Source organism: Cynocephalus volans, chromosome 1, assembly GCF_027409185.1.
Source record: "Cynocephalus volans isolate mCynVol1 chromosome 1, mCynVol1.pri, whole genome shotgun sequence".
NCBI lineage: Eukaryota > Metazoa > Chordata > Mammalia > Dermoptera > Cynocephalidae > Cynocephalus > Cynocephalus volans.
This window is the reverse complement of record NC_084460.1, coordinates 187944377-187968528: the sequence shown is the minus strand read 5'-3', so window position 1 is coordinate 187968528 and position 24152 is coordinate 187944377. Positions and strand designations below refer to the sequence as shown.

The window sequence follows — 24152 nt, the reverse complement described above, 5'->3', positions numbered from 1 at the left end:
CAACTATCCCAACACCACTGACTGATAATCAAACTAATATAGGCCACTGATTTGAAATGACACATTTATCATATATCAAATATATGCACCTATGTCTATTTCTGGACTGTCTACTTTCTGTTCTGTTCTATTTATATTTTTATTCTGGTTCCAGCATCATACTATTTACATTATTGTAGAAAGTCTCTCTTTATTTTGATTGATTAGGGTTTGGTTGTTTGCAATCCTTTGTGGATTGCTCTTTCATTCTATCAGGTGAGTTCCATGGTCATTGCCAAGATAAGAACACACATACACGTTCCAAATATCTGCTTCTGACAGGGCATTGTCCCCTGACCCTTCACCTGGGTTTCCCCTAGGTGGACACAGCTGAGCACACCTGAACTGCGGGTGGTCCTCAAAGAAGTCCTTCTCTCTCTGCAGAGCCGTGGCCAGGCTCAGCTGGTCCTGGATGTCCTGCTGACCACGGCACTTGACGATCATGTAACCTTTCTTCAGGTGGTACACCAGGTTCCGCACCACGTCCACCACCTTGTCTTCTGTACCTTTGTCCACCAGATCAGGCTTTGTCAAGATTCCTGTGAGCCAGAGACTTTCCATCAGGGAGTACTCACGGTCACAGAGAGAGGTGAATGACAGCTTGTGCCCCTGGCCACCGGTCTCCCAGGGTTTCCTCCCCGCCTTGCTTGAGGGCAGAGGATGGCCCTGACACAAACAAGGGGCTAGGCGGAGCCCCCATCCAGGGAGAGAACTGCAGGGCAAGCTGCGTGAAGATGGGGATGCCCCTTACGAGCAGCTATGGGGGCTCTTCCTGAACTCCTCACCCAGGTCCACTTTATGGATATATGACATTTTTTTATCCCTTCACTGCTGTGGACATTCGGGTTGCTTTTATTTCAGATGTATTCTTAACTGATATGATTTGCTTCCTGATTTTGCCCTGCCCTCTGATCCCAATGGCAGACTACTTGCCAGTGGTAGGTTCCCCTCTTCTCACCTATGGTCCTGTCTCCTTCAGGGTCCACCTCCTGAGCCATGCTCAGCGCTTCTGTAGTGGCAATGTCCACGTTACTGGGGACCACCACCAAGTTGATGGTCTCCTGCCTTTGGATATACTTCCTGATGAGTGTCTTGATCTATAAGAAAATGAGAGGCTGTGACTTGTGAGTACTGCAAAGGGATGAGAGGTGAGACGGGTCCCGACCCTATACTTGTGTCGGGCCTCTTGCCCTAAGAGGCCCAGAGGTATTTCTGCAAAGGAAACAACTGCTGACAAATGAAGCCATAAACACAAATCTGGTGGCACCTCCCAAGCCAGCGTTATTGAAAATGAAGTTCTCTGGCAGAAACAGAGCTATGGGGTCAGGGAAAACCATGAGGTTTTAGTTGATTAACTATCCCCTAAGACCTCAGATCTGATGGTCACAGTGGAAAACGAGATTCCAAAAAACTGCTTGACTCATTCCCTAAATCCTTACTGTACAGGGTGAGATTCACTGATACTCAAATATCATTATACCTCTCTCTAATCCTCTCTCCTCCCTCATAAAATCCCTTCCGAATGAATGACAGTTTAGATATGCCATAAAACGTAACTATAACCAAAATTGAGTCATTGCATAAAACCCAAAACAAATATAAAATGTGTTTCCAATTTTGCCTGTTTGCCTCACTTTCTCCAGAGAAGTTTCTATCAAACTTGACAGAGGAGATTGTGACCAATGTGCTCTCCAAATTCCCCACTCATGCCTCCAAACACCAACTCTTCAAAACTCAGCCCTGAACTCACTGCAGCCCTAATGCAGCGCCCCCTCCACCCCCACAGCCAAGGTCAGCACGGGGTCTGAAGTTTCACCTGATATCCAATGTCAGCAGGCTGGTTGCCCATAGCCACTCTGGTTATCCCAGGAAGGTCTATTAGAGTCAGATCTGGTACGTGTGGGGAGCTGATCTCCAGATTAATTAGCTCATGGCTGATTCCCATCCCTTCCCCGGCAATGATGGTCTGGGCTAGAGAAGAGGAGACAGAGAAGACCCAAACAGAGCTTAGGATGGAAGTATCTCATTACAGAGAATACTCTGAAAGCAACCGCTGCCCTCTGAGTGTCACAGATAAAAGCATATCTGGAGCAGATTCACTTTTCGTGATTGGAGTCAAAAGGGACCTCAAAGGATAACACAGGATTTTCCCTGTTAGTGGCCAAACGTGTCTGTAGAGAACTCGTGAGAACTCCTCTCTCGTGTGACACCTCCTGGTACCAGTCCAAAGCTGAGCAGAGTGGAGAAGTTCTTCCGGGTAGCATACCTAAGTCCCTCCCATGGACATCAAAGTAAAATGAAAACAAAAATACGTGGGTATTCCTAATGTAAACTGGAAAATTATATGGGGAAATGTGCTTATTTTAGGCAAGAGGAGTATTGGCTGCTGGTGTTTTTTCATGAGATTTCACCTTGCTCTTTATTCCTTAATAATGAAAAATTTAGAGTATGAATTTGTTTCATCAAATGGTTAACTAATACAACTTTCCTCTTTTCTACAACCAGAATGTCTTTTTTGTAGGTTTGATACTATTCTAGAATGCAGAGTGGAAGTAAACAACAATGGTTTATGTGCAGGGTCTGTGAATTGTCCCCCAATATCCATTTACCTGGTATGTGGTCATGGGATTAGGTCTGGCCACTTCTTCCATTGAGGGAGCCTGTCCCTTGAAATTGGGCTTGACCATGTGACTTTGTCAGGCTAACAGGATACTTCAAAATGGGATGCCAACAGACTTAAAGGTGCTACCCACTGGGGCGTACCCTCTCTTACTGCTGGGAACCCTTCACCACCATGTAGAGAAGCCAGCCCAGCCTCCTGGAGGATGAGAGACCCCATGGAGAGAAGCCCTGGTCACTCCAGCTGAGGGCCAAGATACACAACTGAGGCCATCCTAGAACACCAGCCCCAGCCAAGCCAGCCCAAAGAAGAACTACCCAGCTGGTCACCGAATCATGAGAAATAAAAAGTTCTAAGCCATTACATTTTGAGATTGGGTTGTTACACAGCAAGGGCTGACTGATACACAGTTATTTTGAGTTTTCTGCCACAGAAAACTCAAATACAAAATAACACAGCATAACACTTTGTCTATAACATCACTTAAACTTTCCATAAAGCAGTCAGTATGTGTTCATCAGCACTCCCATCTTTACAGAAGCTCAACCCGTCCTTCCCCAAATGACTGAAACTCAACCATGTGACATGTTAGGAATAAAACTAAAGTCAAAAAGGAAAACGTACTTATTCGCCTCACAGCTGCTGCCCTTTGTAGGTTACTTCGTCCTTCTAGTGTTATTTCCTCTTTCAGATGTTCCCAATTATCTTTGTGGTCTGCTTTTATTGAGACCTGCCATCAATCAGCCCCAGCTAGGACTATACAGACACGTGCATGTCCCTCTCTGAAGAAGAGGCCCACCGGTTCTGAGTGGGGTTTTACAAGGTGGCAGGGGAGGAGCTCCCTCCCCCCAACACCCTGGCTCCTCTCCCATCAGATCTGTGGAGTGGGGAAACCCTTGAATATGGGACAGACCCTCTGTATTTGGAGACAAGATTTAAATTTAAAATTCATATCATTCCCAGATACTTATTTACATACTAAGCAATAAATTACTGATGTCAGCTTCTGTCCAAACGTGCTGGTCTCCACGAGGATAAAAGAAGAGAAAGTAAAAGGGAACTGGGGCTGGCGTGAGGTGGGAGGATCCTAAGGGGGCAGGACAAGTTCAAAGGGAAGAGCGGGAACGGTGGCAGGTGCCCCCACCCGCTCCATGGGCTCTGACTAGGTGTCCAAACAAACCATGGATGACTAACAAGTGCTTGTTGGCACTCACCTTTCCTGACCTCCTCTTCCACCTCCAAAGCATCTGAAATCTTGATCTCGAGGTCCCGGTAGCTGATCTTGCCCTTCCACTCTTCTCCGTGCACAAGTTTTTTCAGTTTTAGCACCAGAGGACATCTTGTCACAATACCTAGGAGGTCACATCCAAATCAGTTCTCTGCTCTGCTCTCAAAAGTCCTATATGGTGCCTTAAACCTATGGTTCTCAAACATTTATACAGTCATCTGGGAGACTTTTAAGATGGAAAACTTTCTGGTCTCACTGTCTGATGCTCTGATGCGACATGTCAGGGCGACCTCAGGAATGTGCTTTCTGAGTATGCATCCCCAGTGAGGTTTTGCTCACTAGTGCTTAAAAGCCACCACTTCAGGCTTCCCACTTCATCCCAGTGTTCTGCAATAGCTCAGGTGGAAAACTGCAGTGGGAAACCCCTTAAACTTATGCAAATATCCTCCATTATCCCCCTAACATACCCACTCTACTCCCATTTGGAAGGCATACTGCTCCCATCAGGCCACCTTCCCCCTATCCCCCTACTCCATCCAAACCTTTCCTATCTACTCTGTCTGACCTGTGTTCCAAGACCCAACTCAGGTCTGACCTTTTCCCTTGAGGTCTCACTGATGTCCTTGGCCTTACAACACAGACAGATCAGTAACCTAAGCACCAATCTATCTCCCAAAATGGTGGGTCTCCTCTTGGGACGCGGCTCAGGAAAGACACGCACATGCACGTAGTTCTGGGCTAGGGACCCAAATGCATTAATTCAGATCTCCCACAAACTGCAGATTATATACAACACACATAAAATGTGCAATGGATGGTATTATGGACTAAACAGTGTTCCCTCCAAATTCATATGTTGAAGCACTAACCCCCGATGTGACTGCATTTGGAGACAGGGCCTCTAAAGAGCTAATAAAGGTTAAATGAGGTCATAATAATGGGGCCCTAATCCAACATGACTGGTGTCTGTATAAGAAGAGGAAGAGACACTAGGGATGTTTTCACACAGAGGAGAGGCCAGGTGAGGGTGCAGTGAGAGGTTGTCATTTCTAAGCCAAGGAGAAGAGCTTCAGGAGAAACCAAACCTTCATCTTGAACTTGCAGCCTTGAGAATATTAATTTCTAAGGTTTAAGTCACCCCATCTGTGGTATTTTGTTATGACAGCCCTCGCAGACTAACAAAGAGTGTAAGTTCTTACCGCTGCCTCTGGGAAGGGCGACTCCTGACAGAGCTTCCAGCACAGAGCTCTTGCCTGAGCTCTGGTCCCCAATGACGGCGATGGCAGGCAGGGCCAAGTCCTGCTCCACGCCCAGGGCCCGGAGGGAGTCAATGAGGTCAATGTAGGGGCGCACCTTCTCCTCATACTGGCTATACAGGTTGTTCTCGATCCCCTGGACAAGGTGAAAATTGAAAATTCTGTCATGGCCTGCAGGTCATGTTCCATCAAAGATGGCCAACTTCAATAAGCCTAACATACAGGTTATTGGAATTCCCAAAAGAGAGTGAGAGAGGAACAGGAAAAAGATATTTTAAGAAATAATACACACATTTTTCTCAAAATTAATGGAGACTAGAAATGCAAAGATCTAAGAAACTCAATAAACACCAAGCACAGGAAACAAAGTAAACTACATCAACACGCATTAGATCAAATTGCTCAAAACCAGTGACACAGAGATATAGAGAAAATGTTAAAATTACCCAGAAAATGACATACACACAGAGGAACAAAGATGAGACTGAAAGCAGTTTTCTCATCAGAAACAATTCAAGTGAGAAGACAGTGGAACAACATTTTTAAAGTACTGAAAACACCATCAACCTAGAATTCTATACCCAGCAAAAATATCTTTTAAAAATGAAGGCAAAATAAAGTCTTCAGATATCCAAAAGCAGAATGAATTCATCACCAGCAGACCTGAACTAGAGAAAATGTCAATGTCCTTCAGGCAGAAGGAAAATGATACTAAATAGAAATTGGGATCTACACACAGGAATCTATACCAGAAGTGGAAACTACTATACTTTTTCTTATTACTTAAATGTCTTTAAAAGCTAATCAACTGTTTGAACAATAATGATAACAGTGTACTGTGAGGTTTACCATATATATAAAGATGCATGACAAAAACAGTAAGAAGGCTGGGACCAGAGAAGTAGACGTACACTATTGTAAGAGTCTTATGCTGTCCACGAAGAAATATGCAATCATTTGAAAGTAGATTTAAGTCAAATACTAAAAGAGTTACACTTAATAAGTGAACAAAAGGAACAAAATGGCATCATGAAAAATACTTGATTAATCCAAAAAAAGGCAGAAAAAGAGGAGAAGGGGAATGAAGAACAGACGGGACAAATAGAAAACAAATAGCAAAATTATATTCTCAAACTTAATTATATTAGCAATCACTTTAAATATAAATGATTTAGTACTCCAAGAATGGTCAAATTGACTTTGAAAAGGAAGAACAAAGTTGGAGAGCTAGCACTACCTGATTTCCATAATTATTATAAAGTTATGGTAACTAAAACAGTGTGGTATTTCTGTAAAAGCAGGGAAAGAGATCAGTAGAACAGAACACCCACTCCAGAAATAAACACTCTCTGACATGTGACAAAGGTGCAAAGGCAACAAAGAGGGAAGTCAGGTTTTTCAACAAGTGGTATGAAGACAAAAAGAAAAAAAAGAAGAACTGGCATCTATACCTTACACCATATATAAAAAAGTTAACTCACAATGGATTATGGACCTAAATGTAAAACCTAAAACTGTAGAACTCCTAGAGAAAACATAGGAGAAAATCTTTGCATCTGTGGGTTAGGCAATGTTTTCTTAGATATGGCCTCAAAGGCACCTCCATAAAACACTATTAAAAAACTGCAATTCACACAAAAGTTAAAAACACCTGATCTTTAAGAGAGACTGTTAAGAGAAAGAAGTGACAAGCCACAGTCTGGGAGTGAACGTTTGTAAAGTACATCTCCAACAAAAGACTTGTACCCAGAATATACAAGGAACTATCAAAACTCAACAGTAAGAAAACAAACAACTTGATTAAAAAATAGGCACACGATTTGGAGAGACACTTCACCAAGGAAGTTAGAGGGATGACAAACAAGCACATAAAAAAGATGGTAAATACTTCCAGGGAAATGCAAATGAAATTAACAATGCTTCAAATTAGTGGATTTTGTGGTAGGTAAGTTACAACCTCAATAAAGCTGATTTTAAAAAGGCAAAACTAAGTATAAGAAGCACATAGAAGGTATACATGAAATTTTCGAGTGGTTTATCAGAATCACGACTAAAGCAATGACTGTTCTGTGTAACATAATTTTAGAAATTAAATAGAGAAATATTAACAAACATACAACATCAAAAGTAGGAGAAAATGAGAAGTGCCTGGGGTCCTGAGGTGGTGGGCTGCAGGCCTCGGCCCTGCCAACGGCCAACCACAATGAGGCCAGCGACGGAGCCAGCTGTGGGCCATCTCTGTCCCCTCTTTCTCCCTCCCCTCAACAACATCTTAGAATGTACTTATTAAAAAATATATATATGAGAAGTTGCCACTATAAATGCTTTCAGGCAAAGAAGGGTAAAAAAAAGACAAGATTAGCTGCTCAGGGCATTCTAGGCACAGTGGACTCCACTGCTGCTCCTCCTCTCTCCTGTCAGCCGTCGCCTGAGACGGTCTCTAAGGAGGAGCAGAATCATACTCATCCTTCCCACCACACCATCAGCTGGATGTGATTTTCTAAAAGAGGTCTGATTGGGGTCTAGGAAGGAAATATGAGAACATCATTTTATCTTTGACCCCTTTCTTTCCAGTGTCTACTTTTGTGTGTGCTTAATATACGTAACTGTTTCCTAGAATAGTTCCTTTATATCAGGGCAAGAAGCTATTCATATTTTGGGCCAGATAATTCTTTGTTATGCGGGGCTGTCCCATGCATTGTAGGAAGTTTAGCTGAACCCTGGCCTCTATTCACCATTCACCAAGAGTTGAGACAATGAAAATGTCTCTGGACACTGGCACAAGTTCCAAGGGGCAAAAGAGTCCCTTGTTGAGAACCACTGCCTTATAGAATGGACAAATATAAAAATGTATATATGGGGAGTACTGAAAACTTTTCTGCAGAGAAGGGGGTACTTACTGACTGTTGGCTAATTTACCCTCTGCCAGTAAAGTAAAATGGCGTTAAAGACCGAGATACACAAAATGGCACCTGAGTAAGCTTCCCAGAAAACCCCCACCTGGAAAAATCCCCTAGCTGCCATGTCACCTTCCCGCGGGCACAATTTTGTCGGCCTGTGAGAAAGTCCTAGCTCAGCTTAAATCCCGCTCGCTTCCCTCCCCTTCCTTCTTAGCCAATAGGAACAGTCCAGCTCAGCCTAACTGGATATAAAAGGCCCACCCAACTCTCCTTGCTGCTGCTCCCACTTTCGAGAGGGCAGCCCGCTTGTTCATTTTGCCTGCGTAATACACTTTGGTTGAGTCCCTATCTCATGGTGTGTTTTATTTTGCGCTCGAGCCAGGGTTTTTCCTTTCATTGGTGCCATGACTCGGATGGGTTTCCCCACCCTAGTGGGACCCTATCCCTTTCTCTGCCCATGGCCTGGAGCCCACACCAGTAATGACACTCAGCCCAGCCCTTCTCGATCACCACCAGCATATCCAACACCAGCCTTCCAACTGGTGAGTCTTTGAATTACTGCTTTCATTTCTCTCTCTCTCTCCCACTCTCTCTCTTCAGGACTTGGCTGGGTTAAGCTGGGTCTGCCCTTTCCCTGCCCTCTCATTTGCTGCAGGGTTTCTCGTTTCTGCCCTCCAGACACTCACAAGCCCTGCACCAGGCGCCCCAAAGCTCTGTGACCCTCTAGGGTCCCTCAACCGCCAGAAACCGGTGACGACCGCTTTTGGTGGTTTGAGACCTCTCAGTACCCCAACCAAAGCGGGGACGCCCCTTCAGGTCCAGTACTTCCTTCTCCATTCTCATGGGCAGTGCCACGTCTCTCCCGGCAGACTCACCTCTAAAATGTCTCCTGACTAATCTTCACACTTTGGGTCTGACTCTGGATATTAAGCAAAACAAACTTGTTAGGTTTTCCACCCAAGAATGGCCCAACTATAATTTAGATAATCAAAACAGGTGGCCTCCCTTTGGGTTCCTCAACCCCGACATTCTACAGGACTTATATAGCTTCTGCGAGCGATCGGGAAAACGGGCCGAAATTCCCTATGTCCAGGCTTTTTCTTACCTCCATATTCTAACCCTGCTTTATGTACCACCTGTGCCCCAAAACAGGTCTGATTAGCGTCTAAGCCTTCTCTGCCCGCCCCCTCCTCCCCTTCCCCTGACTTCGACTCAGCAGATGAGCCCCCCCCCCCCGATATTGGGGACACGTTCCTCCCCCACTCCAACCGCCATCAGCTCTTCCTGCCTCTTCTGCCCCTCTCACGCCACCACATCCTTCCAGCCCCCCTCATACACGAGCCCAAGCCCATGAAACCTGGCCCGCCCTTCCGGCCCAATGTCCGCTTTTAGCTCTTCTCCGAGAGGTGGCAGGAGCGGAGGGTATCGTTAGAGTCCATGCCCAAATCGAGAAACGCTTGGGTTCCTATACAACTAACCCAGTTCTCTACACAAAGGAATTCCGATACCTCTGCCAGGCCTATAACTTAACTTTCCATGATGCCCACACTATCCTCACAAATCCTTTATTGCAGAAGAAAGTAGACGAGTCTGGCTAGAGGCCAGGGCATATGGAGACGAAGCCCATCAAACCACGCCCACTCACCCAATTGGGGCACAGGCTGTCCCAGAAACTGACCCTCATTGGGATTATAACATCCCCCCCCACCCCCATTGGCCCTCCGTGATCAGTTTCTTACTTGCATAGTGGCGGGGCTTAAAAGGGCCACACAAAAACCAGTTAAATATGAAAAAATCCAAGAAATAACACAAGATAAAAATGAAAATCCTTCTTTCTTAGATCGCCTCACTGAGGCTGTTTTACAATATACTAACATAGACCCAGAGACCCCAAAGGGAAGACAACTTCTCATGACCTATTTCTTTAACCAGAGTTCCCCTGACATAAAGGGCAAATTAAAGAAAATGGAAAGGGGGCCCCTCACTCCTCAAAATGAAGTACTGGCTGCCACATTCAAGGTTTATAATGGCTGAGACGATAAGGCCAAATGCCAAAAGTACCAACTACTGGCACAGGCCTTAAAGGGGTCCACACCCTCACCAATGACTGCCTTTTCAAGGGGCCCAACCACACCAAAGGGACCCCCGGGTCCCTACTTTAAGTGTGGTAAGGAAAGACATTGGGCACGATCATGCCCCAACCCCCATAGGGAGACTGGACCTATCTCGAACCCCACACCCAGCCTTCTAGGACTGGCACCGGACAACTGACGGGGCCCAGGGCACCCTCTACCTACGACAGCCCTCACCACCACCAGGGAGCCCAGGGTATATCTCGCAGTTGAGGGCCACCCCATTTCTTTCCTCCTTGATACCCATGCCACTTTCTTAATATTAACGGAGTTTTGGGAACCTACCTCCTCTTCCACACTGCCTATTGTTGGGGTAGGAGGCAAAGCCATTTTTCCACTAAAAACTCCCTGGATAACTTGCCACTTTGGGGACCATTCCTTTGCTCATCAGTTTCTTGTGATGCCACAATGCCCAACCCCTTTGTTAGGTCGAGACAAACTGGCCAGGTTCCAGGCCTACATCTCTTTCCACCATACCCCTTCACTGCTCTTATTGGTTGCCAGAGCGGTCCAACCTCCAGATGAACCAAATCTCCCCCCGCCACTATCCAAAGTTAATCCCCAAGTTTGGGATACTTCAACTCCCTCTTTAGTGCATTGCCAACCAGTTTGAATCTCCCTCAGAGACCCCCAAAATTTCCCTCACCAGGCCCAATACCCTCTTCCTACCAGTAGCCTGCTAGGGTTACAACCAATTATCAATGAGCTATTAAGGAACGGTTTCATTCAGCCCACAAACTCCCCCTACAACACTCCCATCCTGGCAGTTAAAGAAACTCCCAACACTTACCAGTTAGTCATCATTAACAAGGCAGTTGTGCCCATCCATCCTTTAGTTCCTAATCCATACGCACTTTTATCCTCTATCCCTGCGTCCACCACCTATTTCTCGGTGGTGGATTTAAAGGACACCTTTTTCACTGTCCTGTTACATCCAAATTCCCAAAGCCTTTTTGCATTTACCTGGACTGATGCTCAATCTCATCATTCCCAACAACTCACTTGGATGGTCCTTCCCCAAGGTTTCTGGGACAGCCCTCATTTATTCGGGCAGGTCTTAGCAGTGGACCTCTGCGGGTCAGCTTTCACCCATTCCACACTCCTTCAGTATGTGGCTGATCTTCTTTTGTGCAGCCCTTCTTATCCCATTTCCATAACCAATACCATTTCCCTCCTCAACTTCTTAGCAGACGAAAGATACAGGGTTTCTCCCCAAAAGGTCCAAGCCTTTAAACCCTCAGTCAAATATCTGGGAGTTCAGATCTCCCATGACTCCAAAGCCATAACGGTAGACCAAAAACAACACCTTCGAGACTTGCCTATTCCAAAATCTAAGGATGAAATGTTATCATTTTGGGGCCTTGCGGGGTACTTACGAGCTTGGGTTCCAACTTACACCTTTCTTGCCAAACCTTTATATGACTCTCAGGGCGACTCAAAAGAACCTCTAGATAAATCCATCAAAACCCCTTTCAAAACCCTCAAGCAGGCTCTCCTTAGAGCCCCAGCTTTACATTTACCTGGCTTACAATGGCCCTTTGTACTATATGTGCACGAGAACAAGGGCTTTGGGTTGAGTGTGTTAGGACACCAGAGGGGGCCCTCTTTTGCCCCACTGGACTATTTGTCAAAAAAACTTGATCCCACCATTTGGGGGTGGGCCCCCTGCCTCAGGGCATTGGCGGCTGCTCAAGTGCTTCTTCAAGAAGCAAAGAAACTCACTTTTGGCAGCACCACCAGTGTATTTTCACCTCATCAATTAAAGGATCTTTTGACTTATAAAGTATTACAAACCCTCCCACGCTGCTGGGCCCTATCTCTCCTCGTTTCCTTCATCCACGATCCTTCTATAACTTTCCAGACTTGTTCCCCTTTAAATCCTGCCACCCTTTTGCCTGTTTCTGAAGAAACTCCCTTCCATCAATGTATCAAGGCTTTAGAAATCCTCCTCCCTTGCCCGTCTCACATCTCAGAAGGGCCATTAGACAACCCCACAAACATCTGTTTTACAGATGGTAGCTCTTCCTTAATAAATGGAGTACGAAGGGCAGGATATGCCATCATATCCTCCACTAGTATCATTGAGGCCAGAGCTTTGCCACCCAACACAACCAACCAACAACAGGCAGAACTCGTGGCGATTACCCGGGCTTATGAGCTATCTGCGGATCAATCCCTTACATTGTACACTGATTCTTAATATGTGTTCCACATGCTTTTGTCATATGCGGCAATTTGGAAGGAGAGGGGCCTTTTAAACACGAAAGGAGTCACATTTACCAATTCAAAGTTTATCACTAGACTTTTACAAGCATCACTTTTGCCTTCCAAAATAGGCATAGTCCATTGCCGGTCACATCAATCTGACTCCTCTCCCATCACCATAGGTAATTCTAGGGCGGATCAGGCTGCCAAGCAAGCAGCCATGTCTTCCAATCCACCACTGGAGCTTCCCTGGTGGTCTAGTGGTTAGGATTCGGCGCTCTCGCCCAATCCACCACTGGTTATGGTCACAGCCCCACCAACCCCTTCTGAGAACCCCTCGAAGGATCCACAAAGACACCAACTTTTATCTTACTTACACTCTTTGTTCCACCCTAGTGTACATAACCTGAAACTATTCTTAGCTTCTTCTCTCTAACCCCAGAAGATAAAATTTTTCTCTAAGACTTAACCAAAATATGTCAAATTTGCTAAAAAACTAATCCCAATACCGCATTACAGCCCACTGCTTTTCCAAGACACCAGGTTAGAGGGCACACCCATGGAACGGATTGGCAGGTTGATTTCACTCATATGCCAAAAGTACATAAACATTCTTATCTCCTTGTTTTCATGGATACATTTTCTGGATGGGTAGAAGCACACCCAACATCTAATAAGAGAGCATCCACGGTGGTTTCCCTCCTCCTTTCACATATCTTCCCACGATTCGGGGTCCCCACATCATTCCAGTCAGACAATGGTCCCAAATTCATTTCCCAGGTTATGCAAAGGGTTGCAAGAGGTCTCAACTTCCCATGGCATTTTCATATCCCTTATCACCCCCAATCATCAGGAAAAGTTGAACAAACTCCACACTAATTGGGTAACATTACTCCCTTTAGCCTTGTTCCGCCTCCGAGTTCTCCCAAAGCGGCCCTCTTCCCTATCTCGATTTGAGGTCATGTATGGGGCCGCCTGGACATACCCCCCTGGTCATCTGCCAGGACATCTCTCTTACCACCTTCTTTGTTTTATCTGCTTGGAGCTGTGGAAGTATCAAGAAACCCTTTTACCTAGCCCATCTAGGGCTCACACTTCATTTCCCTTGTCCCCTGGTGATTGGGTGTATTTTTCTCTTCCACCTGATAAGGGCCCTTAACCCCCAAATGGGAGGGACCTCTTAAAGTTGTTCTTTGTACACCTACAGCTGCCCGGCTAGAAGAAGCCCCAGGAAAATTAACCTCGTGGATTCATATCTCCAGGTTAAAGCCAGCCAGGTCGCCCGACTGCAGAACAGAGCCTCACCACTCAGGTCATTCTCACAAGCTCGCTTGTTCCATTTCTCCCACTAATCCTTTAAAGCTTCATATATTCCACGTACCTGCCCTCTCCCCAATTCCAGAGTAACTACTACTCTTCCCTTCCTCACTCATACTGCATATTGCATGGAAATTTGGATTTTAGAGTGTGGCCCATTTTCTCTTCTTTTTCTGTGGCAACTGCTTGAACTCCTACTTGGCCCTGGCCCATAGCTGCACCCATTTGTGAGACTGAGGTTGATTGGGAGTAACCCCCATGCAGGATATGTGAACAACATACATACACCTTCATCCCCTTCCTGATTTTTCTTCTGCTTCTTAGCCCTGCCACACCTGACTCAGGGTTCAAGTGGAGATTTTATTTGACAGAGACCTGGACAACCGGTCGTACAACCCATGCCCCTGTTGGAGGTTTCTTTTGGTGCAATGGCACCCGCTCCAAAACTCTTAATGTCTCTGGTTCCATTCTCTGCCTCTGTTTCACTGGTCCCTCAACTTCCCGGTTACAGCCAAGCAGAAATTATTGCCCTAATTAACCCCCCAGAAAACCAAAAGCGTGCAGTCTTTCTCCCCTTAGTCATCAAGGTCTCCTTAACCTCCTCTCTAGTGGCCATGGGACTAGGCACAGGGGCTCTTATCCATTCTGTAGACTCCACTAGAGATCTATCCCCAAAACTCCAGGCGGCTGTTGAGGCTTCAGCAGAGGCCCTGACCTCCCTACAATGCCAAATCAACTCGACAGCCCAGGTAGCTCTCCTCACCGCAGCCTCCAAGAGTACCTGCCCCTACCAGATGGTGAGGACACGTCTCCTATTTTTCCTCCACGCCCTCCAGGAGGACAGTTGGTTCCTCCCTAACATCCAACAAGCGGAAGACATATTTGAGGGCCTCAGTGACCTTTGGCTCCAAGGGACATTCCTCACCTTCTCAACAGAAGAAACTACCATCTTCAGCGCCTGGGTTTATGGTCTCTTATCTCTCGTTTAGACTAAGCAAACCTTCTGCCCTCGCCTCCCAAGTCCCCCGCCCCCTTCCTCACCCCCTTCTCAGCAGGAAGTAGCCAGAGATGATCTCAATGCCTTTCTCCCAAACTAAGAACAAAGAGGGCGGAATGTTGGCTAATAGACCCTCCGCCAGAAAAGTAAAATGGTGTTAAAGACCGAGAAACACAAAATGGCACCTGAGAAAGTTTCCCAGAAAACCCCCACCTGGAAAAATCCCCTAGCTGCCATGTCACCTTCCTGCATGTGCAATTTTGCCCGCCTGGGAGAAAGTCCCAGCTCAGCTTAAACCCCGCTCGCTTCCCTCCCCTTCCTTCTTAGCCAACAGGAACGGTCCAGCTCAGCCTAACTGGATATAAAAGGCCCAGCCCAACTCTCCCTGCTGCTGCTCCCACTTTCGAGAGGGCAGCCCGCTTGTTCATTTTGCCTGCGTAATACACTTTGGTTGAGTCCCTGTCTCCTGGTGTGTCTTATTTTGCACTCGGGCTGGGGTTTTTCCTTTCAGTGACAAGTACTCCCTTGACCAAACTTTAGTCAGCCCCCTTGCGCCTCCTTCCCCACTACACACTGACTTTGCCTGTTGTAGGAAAGAATCCTGTCAAGCCAGTTTATTGAAAATCCTCCCCATCCCTTGATACCTAATCAAGCTCCTCTCAGCAATTCTCCATGCTCTCCCTCCCACTGCCTGATGGCTATAAATCCCTACTTGTCCTTGTTTTTTTTTTTTTAAAGTTGAGTTAATCTCCATTCCCTATCGCAATAGTCTAGACCCCACTGCAAGTCTTGAATAAAGTCTTCCTTGCTGATTTTAACAAGCATCCGGTGCAATTTTTTTCTATAACAATACTTAAAAAAGGGTGGGGTACACTGCCATGGGGAAAGCCTGGTGGTACGATGGTGTAACAGCCGTGCCAGAAACCTCACTATATCATTGTACCCTTCGGTAGCCTCAGTACCAGTCCTCCTGATGAGATTCTTTTGTTTTCATTTTTTTTTTATATTCTCCATTCATAAGAGTTTATAGAATATAAACAATAATAAAGCAAATATGCATGTGCCAGCCGGTTGGGTCGAGAAAACAAACATTCCCAGTACTTACCATATTCCACCCCCTCAGTCCCTCCTCCTACCACCGCTCACCTGCAGAGGCTCCCTCTGCGCTGAGGCTTGTGATCATGCCCTTGCTGTTCTTTTTAGTTTTACCACCTATATATCTTTTCCTAAACAGTACATTGCTTATTGCTGCCTGTTTTGGAATTTTATATAAATGGGACCATACTGTATGTTTCTTCCATGATTCGATTCTTTGGTTCAACGTTGTTTTTTAGCCTTCGCTATTCTGAGTTCATCCCTTTTCACTGCTGCACAGAATTCTGCTGTATGAGCACACTGCAGTCTGGGTATTTATTCCACCACTGAGGGGCGCATGTGTCAATTCCAGGTTTCGCTGCTATGCATGTAGCTCCCGGGGGAAGTGCAGGAGTTTGCACAGTGGTTCTCAAGTCACAGCATGCAGCAGAACCACCTGGAGGGCCTTAGACTATAGCTGGTAATTCATTAGGTCTGAGGGTGGGAAGGGGGTGATCATCTGCATTTCAAACAACTTCCCCAGCGTTGCTGATGCTACAGCTCTGGGGACCACAATTTGAGAAACATGGTCCATACCTAGAAGTGAAACTGACTGATCACAAGATGCGCCCTGTTCACCTTAATCAGAAAAGGCCACGCTGCTCCCAAAGCAGGGCAGTGTGAGTGGGTGTGAGTTCTTCCTGTCCCGAATGGTTACAGCCAGGCAAGAGATGCACATGGGAGGCAATTGCAAGGAGAAGTAAACAGTTATGTTAGGGTGGTGGAGAGATGGGCGGCCCTTCTTATTTTTCCATGTCCTTCAACATTGTTTTCAATGTTGCTGGAAAAAGCATCTAACCCTTCTTAGGAAGATGGAGCCAATGTGAAATAGGCTGATGATCTGCGGTTTGAAATGTGAAGAACAATGCACCGAGCACTTTCTGCATGACTGGACACCACCTGCACCTACCCTCTCAACAGCCGCACGAGGCAAGAACTGTGATTACTCCCATCTTAGAGATGGAAACCAGGCTTCTAATGGGAGGAATAGCAACCCAAGGTCACACAACCAAAAGCGTCAGCGCTGTGACCAAATTAAGGTTGGACTGATTCTACAGGCCATGTTTGGGTCCCACCAAAAATATGTCTTGATTCTGGGAAAAAAAGACACCATTTGGCTTCCCTACAAAGGTAATATCCCAATGATGCCTCAGAAGGTCTGTGCTTGAGACCGGACATGAGGCGGGCAGGGGATAACACAGTGTTACCTGGACCCAGGTCATGGGCCAATTCCTACAAGAGCTAACCAACATCTCACCTGGTTTCCAAGACCAAAATGGCACTCCAACCAGAGTCAGCTAAGGCAATATGTCTACACTGGGTTGCAAGTTGGCCCAAGCGAGGAGAGGATTCAGATCTGCATCCTGCCACAGGATGGATGAGGAAGCAGGTATCTCGGGGTGGCAGTAGCAGCCCTATGGGAAAGGGCAGCCCTCACACAGACACATGGATAGTGATTGCTAGACAGCAACTCACCATCGTCTGACCTTTCTCTGTCATGTTAGCATGTCCACAGCTGGATGCAGAAGCTGAATAAGGTTTTGAGGATTCCACTTCAGAATGAACCATCTTCTTTCTTTATAAGTTAAACTTGAAGTGAAGCAGATCTGTAGGGAACAAATCAGAGGCTGGGGATATTCATCCATGGAACCAAAACCACCAGAAGGTAAGATCTACGAGAGCAGGGACTTTTGACTAAGCTTTCACTGTGATGTCCCCAGAGCTTGGAAGAGAAATACAGGGAACCCCAAAGAAGCAAGTGTCTGAGGAAGACAAGTGCTGCATCCTGGCTCAGTGCTCTTCAAGAGCAGGTTCCACAGCCCAGAGACGTTTCCAGCCAGGTACTTCTGGTCAGTTTTAGGTTGAACATCAAAAAGCTTTCTACTATAAATTTAAATAGTTACAAAGAATGCAATTCTTGATGCATTTTTAAAAGCTACCTATAAGAATAATAGTTAAAGAACTCTTTCCAACGTAGCTGAGGGAAATTAAATATTATGGCAATTTGATACCCAAACCTTTAGTTAAAATATATACATAAAATCTAAGTTTTTTCTGTTGTTCCTTTTGACCCCTGATTTCATATTTTCAGTCCATTTCCCCCACATAAGTGCATCTTAATGCCATGGATTTTATTCTTCATTTAACTGAATTATCATACCTCTCTGCATCAAAAAGTACATATGCATATATATGAGATTCATTTTTAAAATGTTCCGGACCCAAAGTCTCTTAATATTCAATTTCACAGCAACTAGTAATCTTGGATAAGAGTAAACAAAAAATTTTCTCTTATGATTCAAAATAACTGCTATAAAAATTTAAGGCACCAACACACCTCTTATATACGTTGCTTTAACTTGATTTTGACAAGTAGGACAGAAACGTGAAGGTGTTCTCCTGCACCGCCTAGACATCAAGCAAAGCATGCAAATGAGACCCAGACCTGGGGAGCAAATGAGCGTCCTCCCCAAGGAGGAGGGTGAAAGGCATTAGGGGCACGCCTGGAGCAGGGTACTATTTTCTGGAATTGTTTCTATAAACCTTGACCAGTCTAATTCTAGACAGATGAGCAGAGCCTTGCTGTAAATTAACTGGCTGGAGCAACAAGTTTTATTGATGCTGTCTTCGCTTCTCCTCAAGGAACCCTGACCTAAGAGCCATGCAATCTTTGTGAAGGCTGGTGAGGTTGAAAGGACAGATTATTAAAACCCAACAAAAACTGTCATCACCCCTGCCTGTCACCCTGGTCTGTAGCATATCTAGATTCAGGACATCCCAACTTAAGCCAACACCTTGTTTTTTGGTCACACTTGGTGCTTAACAGAAATATGTATAAGTCAGGAAAGTCCAGAAGCCCTGCCACTGGCTCACGGGGCCTTGGCTAATGACACCTACCAGACACCAATCTTGAGAACTGCCCCTTTTTGTCCCTCCTCAGGTTTATAAACTTCCAGGGCAAGCACCATCGTATCACTGTTTCATTTAGAAAGGAGGAGAGGGATGCATTCCTTCTGCAAGGTGGAGAGGTGGTTATGAAAGGCTGTCAGTTTTAAAGTGCACTTATGGAATACGGCAATCTGGGATTTTATTCCCTAAGACCCCCCACGCCTTTGGAAAGACCTCGTGTGTCCAGGGGTGCCGGGCTCCATGTGAAGACCTCCACTTCATCTGTCTCTCTGAAGTGCCAGTCTTCTGGGCCAAGGCTGCCTTGGTTGGTCTTACTGCACCCAGTCAGGGGGCATCACTGGTCCCAGGACTTGCACCCCAGGACCACAGGTTCGACTTCATCAGTCAAAACAGGACTCCGTGAGTATATTTCCCTTCCCCTGTTTGTTTCATAAGATGAGATTCCTAGAGAGCTAAATCTTGCGGGTTTCATCTGTAAGTCATAAATGTTTGTACCTTTCTTGGATCATCTTTGAAAATCACTTTGGATTACAGGAGCAGGGCAATCTAACTAGTTCAAACCAATTTCTTACTTATCCATGACACTCAACATCCAGCTGCGGTCGTCAGACTGAACTGAGTGCATCCACCAATTCTGGCTTTGGTAGAGTCAAGAGGTGGTGACCCCTGGTCCTCAGCCCCCAATTGATCACAGAATGTGTAACCTGCACCTTGTGTTTGCAGATGAGACTGCAGGGGGCCAGGCATGCCTCCTATCTCTCTCCCTTTCAGGTCTCCACCGCCTCACCACTGCACAGCCCCACTGGTCAGAGCCTAAAGTGGTAGCTGGTCATACTTTACCCATGGGTGGGGCTAGGTCAGAGGCTTTTCTCTGACTTCTAAGGTTAGAGTCAGGGAGGGGAGCCATTGCCTATTAGGCCTCACGGCTGGCTTAACCTCAGCACAGCTAGGTTAAGCAACTTTCCCCCTTCTCCCCCTCCCCTTTCCCTTTTCTGCTCTGGGAATGGGTCAGTGAAATTCCTCTCCTGAGGAAGGGTAAACATGACTGTTATCATCAAAGGAACGTCTTGTGGGCTGCATTAGCCAGCTTTGGGCTGGAACACCTTGTACTAATATAGTAGTGACACTAATTAGAAAAGCCTATGCCCTAACTGACGAGATATTAGTGGACCACGAGGGCTATGTCACCTTGCATAGCACTGATTTTGAAATTGCCCATTACTCTGCCAGAACCCTCAAAGGCTTATATGCCTCCTGCTTTCTTTCGTTTGAAGGAACTGATCTGGTTCAGTCTCCATTCCACATTAGCGGAACAAAGCTTTTGGCTGAAATAGTGCCTGGCTTGGATCTCTCTCTCCCTTTTCTCCATCTCACCAAATCTAACACTGCCTAGGTGCAGGGGTCTCTTTCTATCCTGCCCAAGGCTTGCCTGTACCCACCCGGGTTCCTGTTTCCCTTGGCTGCCCCTTCCACTCCAGATTTAGGGAGTGGGAGTTTGCCTGTGACTGGCTTCCAGACCCAGCCACCATCTACCAGCAGTTTGGGCCACAAAATCCCTGCGGGGGCTGGGGGTGGGGGTGGGGGCAGTGGAGAGCAAAGTTTGCCAGGGGGGTTCTATCCTTGTGAGGAAGCTTCCTCAGCTCACACTCCACAATGAGACAGGGATGGAAAATAAGATTCAGCGCCCCTCCTCCAACCCTTAATAAGGACCACTGACCAAGCACATCCGAGAAAATGCTTAATGTGTGGAGAGTCTGCAACTTTCCCAACACAATTCATTTTAGTTTTTAAAATAACCCTTGCAGGCCTTACATTCACTTTTTCTCCTGCAAGTGTTTTTGCACCCCAAAACCCACTGGCATTTAAATTTTTTATGAATAAAAGGGAGAGCATCTTGCACTTTAGACCAAATGCACTGCTACCTACCAAATCCTCCTAGGTTGCGTGTGAAGTCTGAGGAAGGACGGAACGAGGAAGAGGATGGGAGGCCTGTCCACACTGTACTCTGGGAGGGCTGGACCAGCAGCTCTGTTCAAAGCAGAAAGGTGACACATTAGACATTTAGGAGCCTTTTGTGGCTGGCAACTGAAAGTTAGCATCGCTTGACCCTGCTACCAATAAAAAATTTGATTTAAAATTTGAACAAACAATTCCGAGAATCCCATGTGCACAGCTCAGTCGTTGTCCAGTTGGGGAGGGGGCGGGGGGGGGGGAGAGGGACGTCTCAGCAGCGCCCACGTTCCCTCTGTCAGTGCCCAGGGCTGTCCTGCCTCCCTCCATCCCGTGTCTAGTCCATGTCTAGTTCACGTGATCTAGGGAGTCCCCCCCACCCGGTTGCACCCAGGGCACTATCTGCAGGAGTCCCCAGGGGGATTTCTGCTAGTGCCTTGTCTCTGCCCGCCCTTCCTTCCTAAGCTGGGCTCGGGACGCCCCTGATTCAGCAGCACCCACCAGCTAAGACCTGGTACCCCAGCTTACAAGTGCCCAGCCTACCCTTGACTTGTCAGGCTTACTCGTTGGCAGGAAATACAAACCGACGCAAAGCAACAGTCGGCCTCTGGGGTGGGCTCACGGCCCACATGGCGGTGGATCTGAAACTTTCTCAGGGCCCCACTCCCTCCACCTGAGGCCCTGGGAAACCCTCTCCCGGCCCTCATCCTCCCCAGGCAGAAACGCCGCAGATAGGGGACTGTTTTCCAGGGGTCACCCGGAGCCTCAGCACCTTGGTGGTAGGACTAGAACAAGTGGTCTGAGCTCACCCACAGTCGCCGTGGCTGATATTATCACCATGACGAGCACCCGAGCAAGGGCCCACCCCCCGGAGCGTCGTGTCCACGGCGAATGCCCCTCTCTGTGTCCCCGCTCCTGGCTGCCGGGCGCGGGCCCCGGCAGCTAAGCTCACCAGTCCCTGCGCAGCTCCCGAATGCGGGAATTCCGCCCACTCCGCGGCTTTAAGGGCGCCGGCTCCGCCCCGCGCCCACCCCGGCCCCGCCCCACGCGCATCCCGGCCGGGGCGAGAAACGAAACTCCGCGGACTCGGAGGCGGCGCCAGCGCGGAAACGAAACCCGAAGCACCGGCCGTGTCCCCGGGGCTCGTAGGGAATGCCGATCCTGGGACTGGGCAATCCCATGCAAGGGTGGTCTGGTGGGGGAACACAAACTGCCGCAGCAATTAGCAGTCAACCCTCCCCTAAACCCTGCTCAACCTCTCTGGGCCTGTTACTTCCTGGTGGAGGAGAAAAGAGACGCCCGGCCAGGTGGGCTGCGAGCACGGGGCTGCCACCCTCTTGTTGGAGTGAGCACGACTGAAGCCATGTTGGGACCTAAAGCTGCCTGGGTTGCAGAGGGGTGGAGGATTTTTAAAAGGACAGTTTTTTTTCTCTCCACTCTTGCTTCCCATCCCCTGACTTTCTTATCTCACTAGCTAAGTAGGAAAACGAGGCCGAGAAGCTAATTAGTACTTTGCAAAGCTAAGAGTTCTTTGAGACTTGTAGAGTTTTGAGAAATGATCAAGGCCAAATGACGGAAGCTGACCTTGGGTATCAGCCAAGTACACTGGCGCAAATCAAAATCTTGCAAGGTCCTGAGATAATAGCGAAGATGAGAACAGAAACCAGATGAGGCCTTGGCAAGACCTTGTACCTGACACATAGAAATGGATCCCTCCTATCTCACATCTCCCTCTCTCCTGCTTTTCACCTCCCACATTCCATTCCCTCAACCCTTCCTTTAATAACCCCTCAGTAAATGCAAATCTTTGGGATGGGGTAGCCTACCATCTCCTTCAGCTGAACACATCTGCTTTTTTAACACCAACCGTTTGACTTCTGAGTTTTTTTCTTTCCTTTTCAAGTGGGCAGGCAGCTGGACCTGAGTCCGGTAACACTCTGAAGGAGAAAAGGTGCCGCTGGATGGCAGGGGCAGGTACAAGCAAGGCGCCACATTCAGCAGAGACTTCACTCTGGGTGCCGCCACTGCTTCTTCAAACCGCAGGAGGCGCTCCCCCGTGATTCCAGTTCATGCTCGAATTCAGAAAGAGCCGGGGCAAAATGAAACCTTGACAGAGTCCCAGCCTTAGCCAATGTGGGATAAGGGGAAGGCAGTGGGGTGTCTGGATGCAGGAGCTGCCCACCCTCAGTTGGTGCAAGGGTGTACTAGTCCATTTCTGTTGCTTATCAAAAAACACCTGGAACTGGATGATTCATAAAGAAAGCAAAATTTATTGCTTGTAGTTTTGGAGGCTGGGAAGTCCAAAGTCCAGGGAACGCATCTGGTGAGAGTGTTCTTTGGTGGTGGCTTTACAGCAATGCAGGGGTCTTATATGGCAGAAAATGGCAGAACAGAGAGAGGCTCTCACGGGTTCCACTTTTAAAGCCGTCAGAACCAGACCCATGACCACCATTATTAATCCATTCATTAGGGCATGGTCCTACAATCTAATCATGTCTTCAAGACCCCACCTTTCAATTACCGTAATAGGATTTCCCACCCTCTTAACAGGCACAGTGGGGATCAAGCTGCTAATACATAAAACTTTGGGGACACAATTCAATCCATATCAAAGGGCCTCCTTTGATTGGATGCCTGGAAGCCTCATTTGCCTGCCCCAGTCCCTCCCTGGCCTTCTATTTTGGTACCTTATTGCTTCTAATATGCACAATATACGGCAGTGCCCTGCAAAACACAAATGCTTGTTTTGGGGTGTAATTTAGTAGCAATACAATAATAGATCATATGTACTGAGCCCCTAGTATGTTGGGTGTCAGCCTGAGATATTCACGTGCAATTGCTCACCTTTACGACCACCCCACAAAGGGAGTAAGGTGATCACACCCATTGTACACATGAGAAGACTGAGGCCCAAGGGCCTGGGTCCCATAGCTAGGAAGTGGTAATGCTACCATTCCAACCCACATTTTTATTCCCCAAGCCTGCACGCTTCAGCATCTTCTCCCCATGCTAAACTCTAGAAGCAGCTCCTGTCCTCAGGAAGCTCACAGTCTCCCATTCCAACCCACATTTTTATTCCCCAAGCCTGCACGCTTCAGCATCTTCTCCCCATGCTAAACTCTAGAAGCAGCTCCTGTCCTCAGGAAGCTCACAGTCTCCCACGTGAATTGCTAACGATGTATTCCCTCTTAAAGATAAGTTCATTACTCTTCTCTTAACCAAATAAATTTCAGACTCTTAGTCCTTGAGAATTGCCCCCTCCCATCCTCCAGGCAATTCTCTTCCAGTCTCAGCACCCTACTTGCCATCCTGACCACCACGGCACACACTTCATGCTACTGAGACTTTGTTTATGCTCCTCCTGCTGGGCTATCCTTTCCCACTAGACTCCCAGAGGAATTCTCCTCCCCTGCCAAGGCTCAACTTCCATGTCTCCTCATCTATGCAGCTGCTCCTGGGAGCTC

The 24152-nt window shown here is 47.1% G+C and overlaps 1 protein-coding gene across 3 annotated transcripts in view; it reads right to left on the bottom strand.

Moving 5' to 3' along the window:
- MX1 (MX dynamin like GTPase 1) overlaps positions 1-21692 on the bottom strand; it is a 40204-nt gene extending 18512 nt beyond the window's left edge. Inside the window, exons 1-9 of one of the 3 annotated variants that reach the window (XM_063088644.1) lie at positions 21498-21641; positions 20665-20766; positions 18167-18237; positions 17305-17435; positions 5087-5279; positions 3874-4011; positions 1856-2010; positions 998-1136; positions 380-578 (exon numbers count right to left, since the gene is read on the bottom strand). In XM_063088644.1, coding sequence (XP_062944714.1) covers positions 380-578; positions 998-1136; positions 1856-2010; positions 3874-4011; positions 5087-5279; positions 17305-17397 — 917 coding nt within the window. In that variant the 5' untranslated portion in view covers positions 17398-17435; positions 18167-18237; positions 20665-20766; positions 21498-21641. Of the gene's footprint in view, positions 1-379; positions 579-997; positions 1137-1855; positions 2011-3873; positions 4012-5086; positions 5280-17304; positions 17436-18166; positions 18238-20664; positions 20767-21497 lie in introns of all 3 variants that reach the window. The other 2 variants (XM_063088635.1, XM_063088624.1) reach the window with 2 other exon arrangements.
- Positions 21693-24152: the final 2460 nt, after the last annotated feature.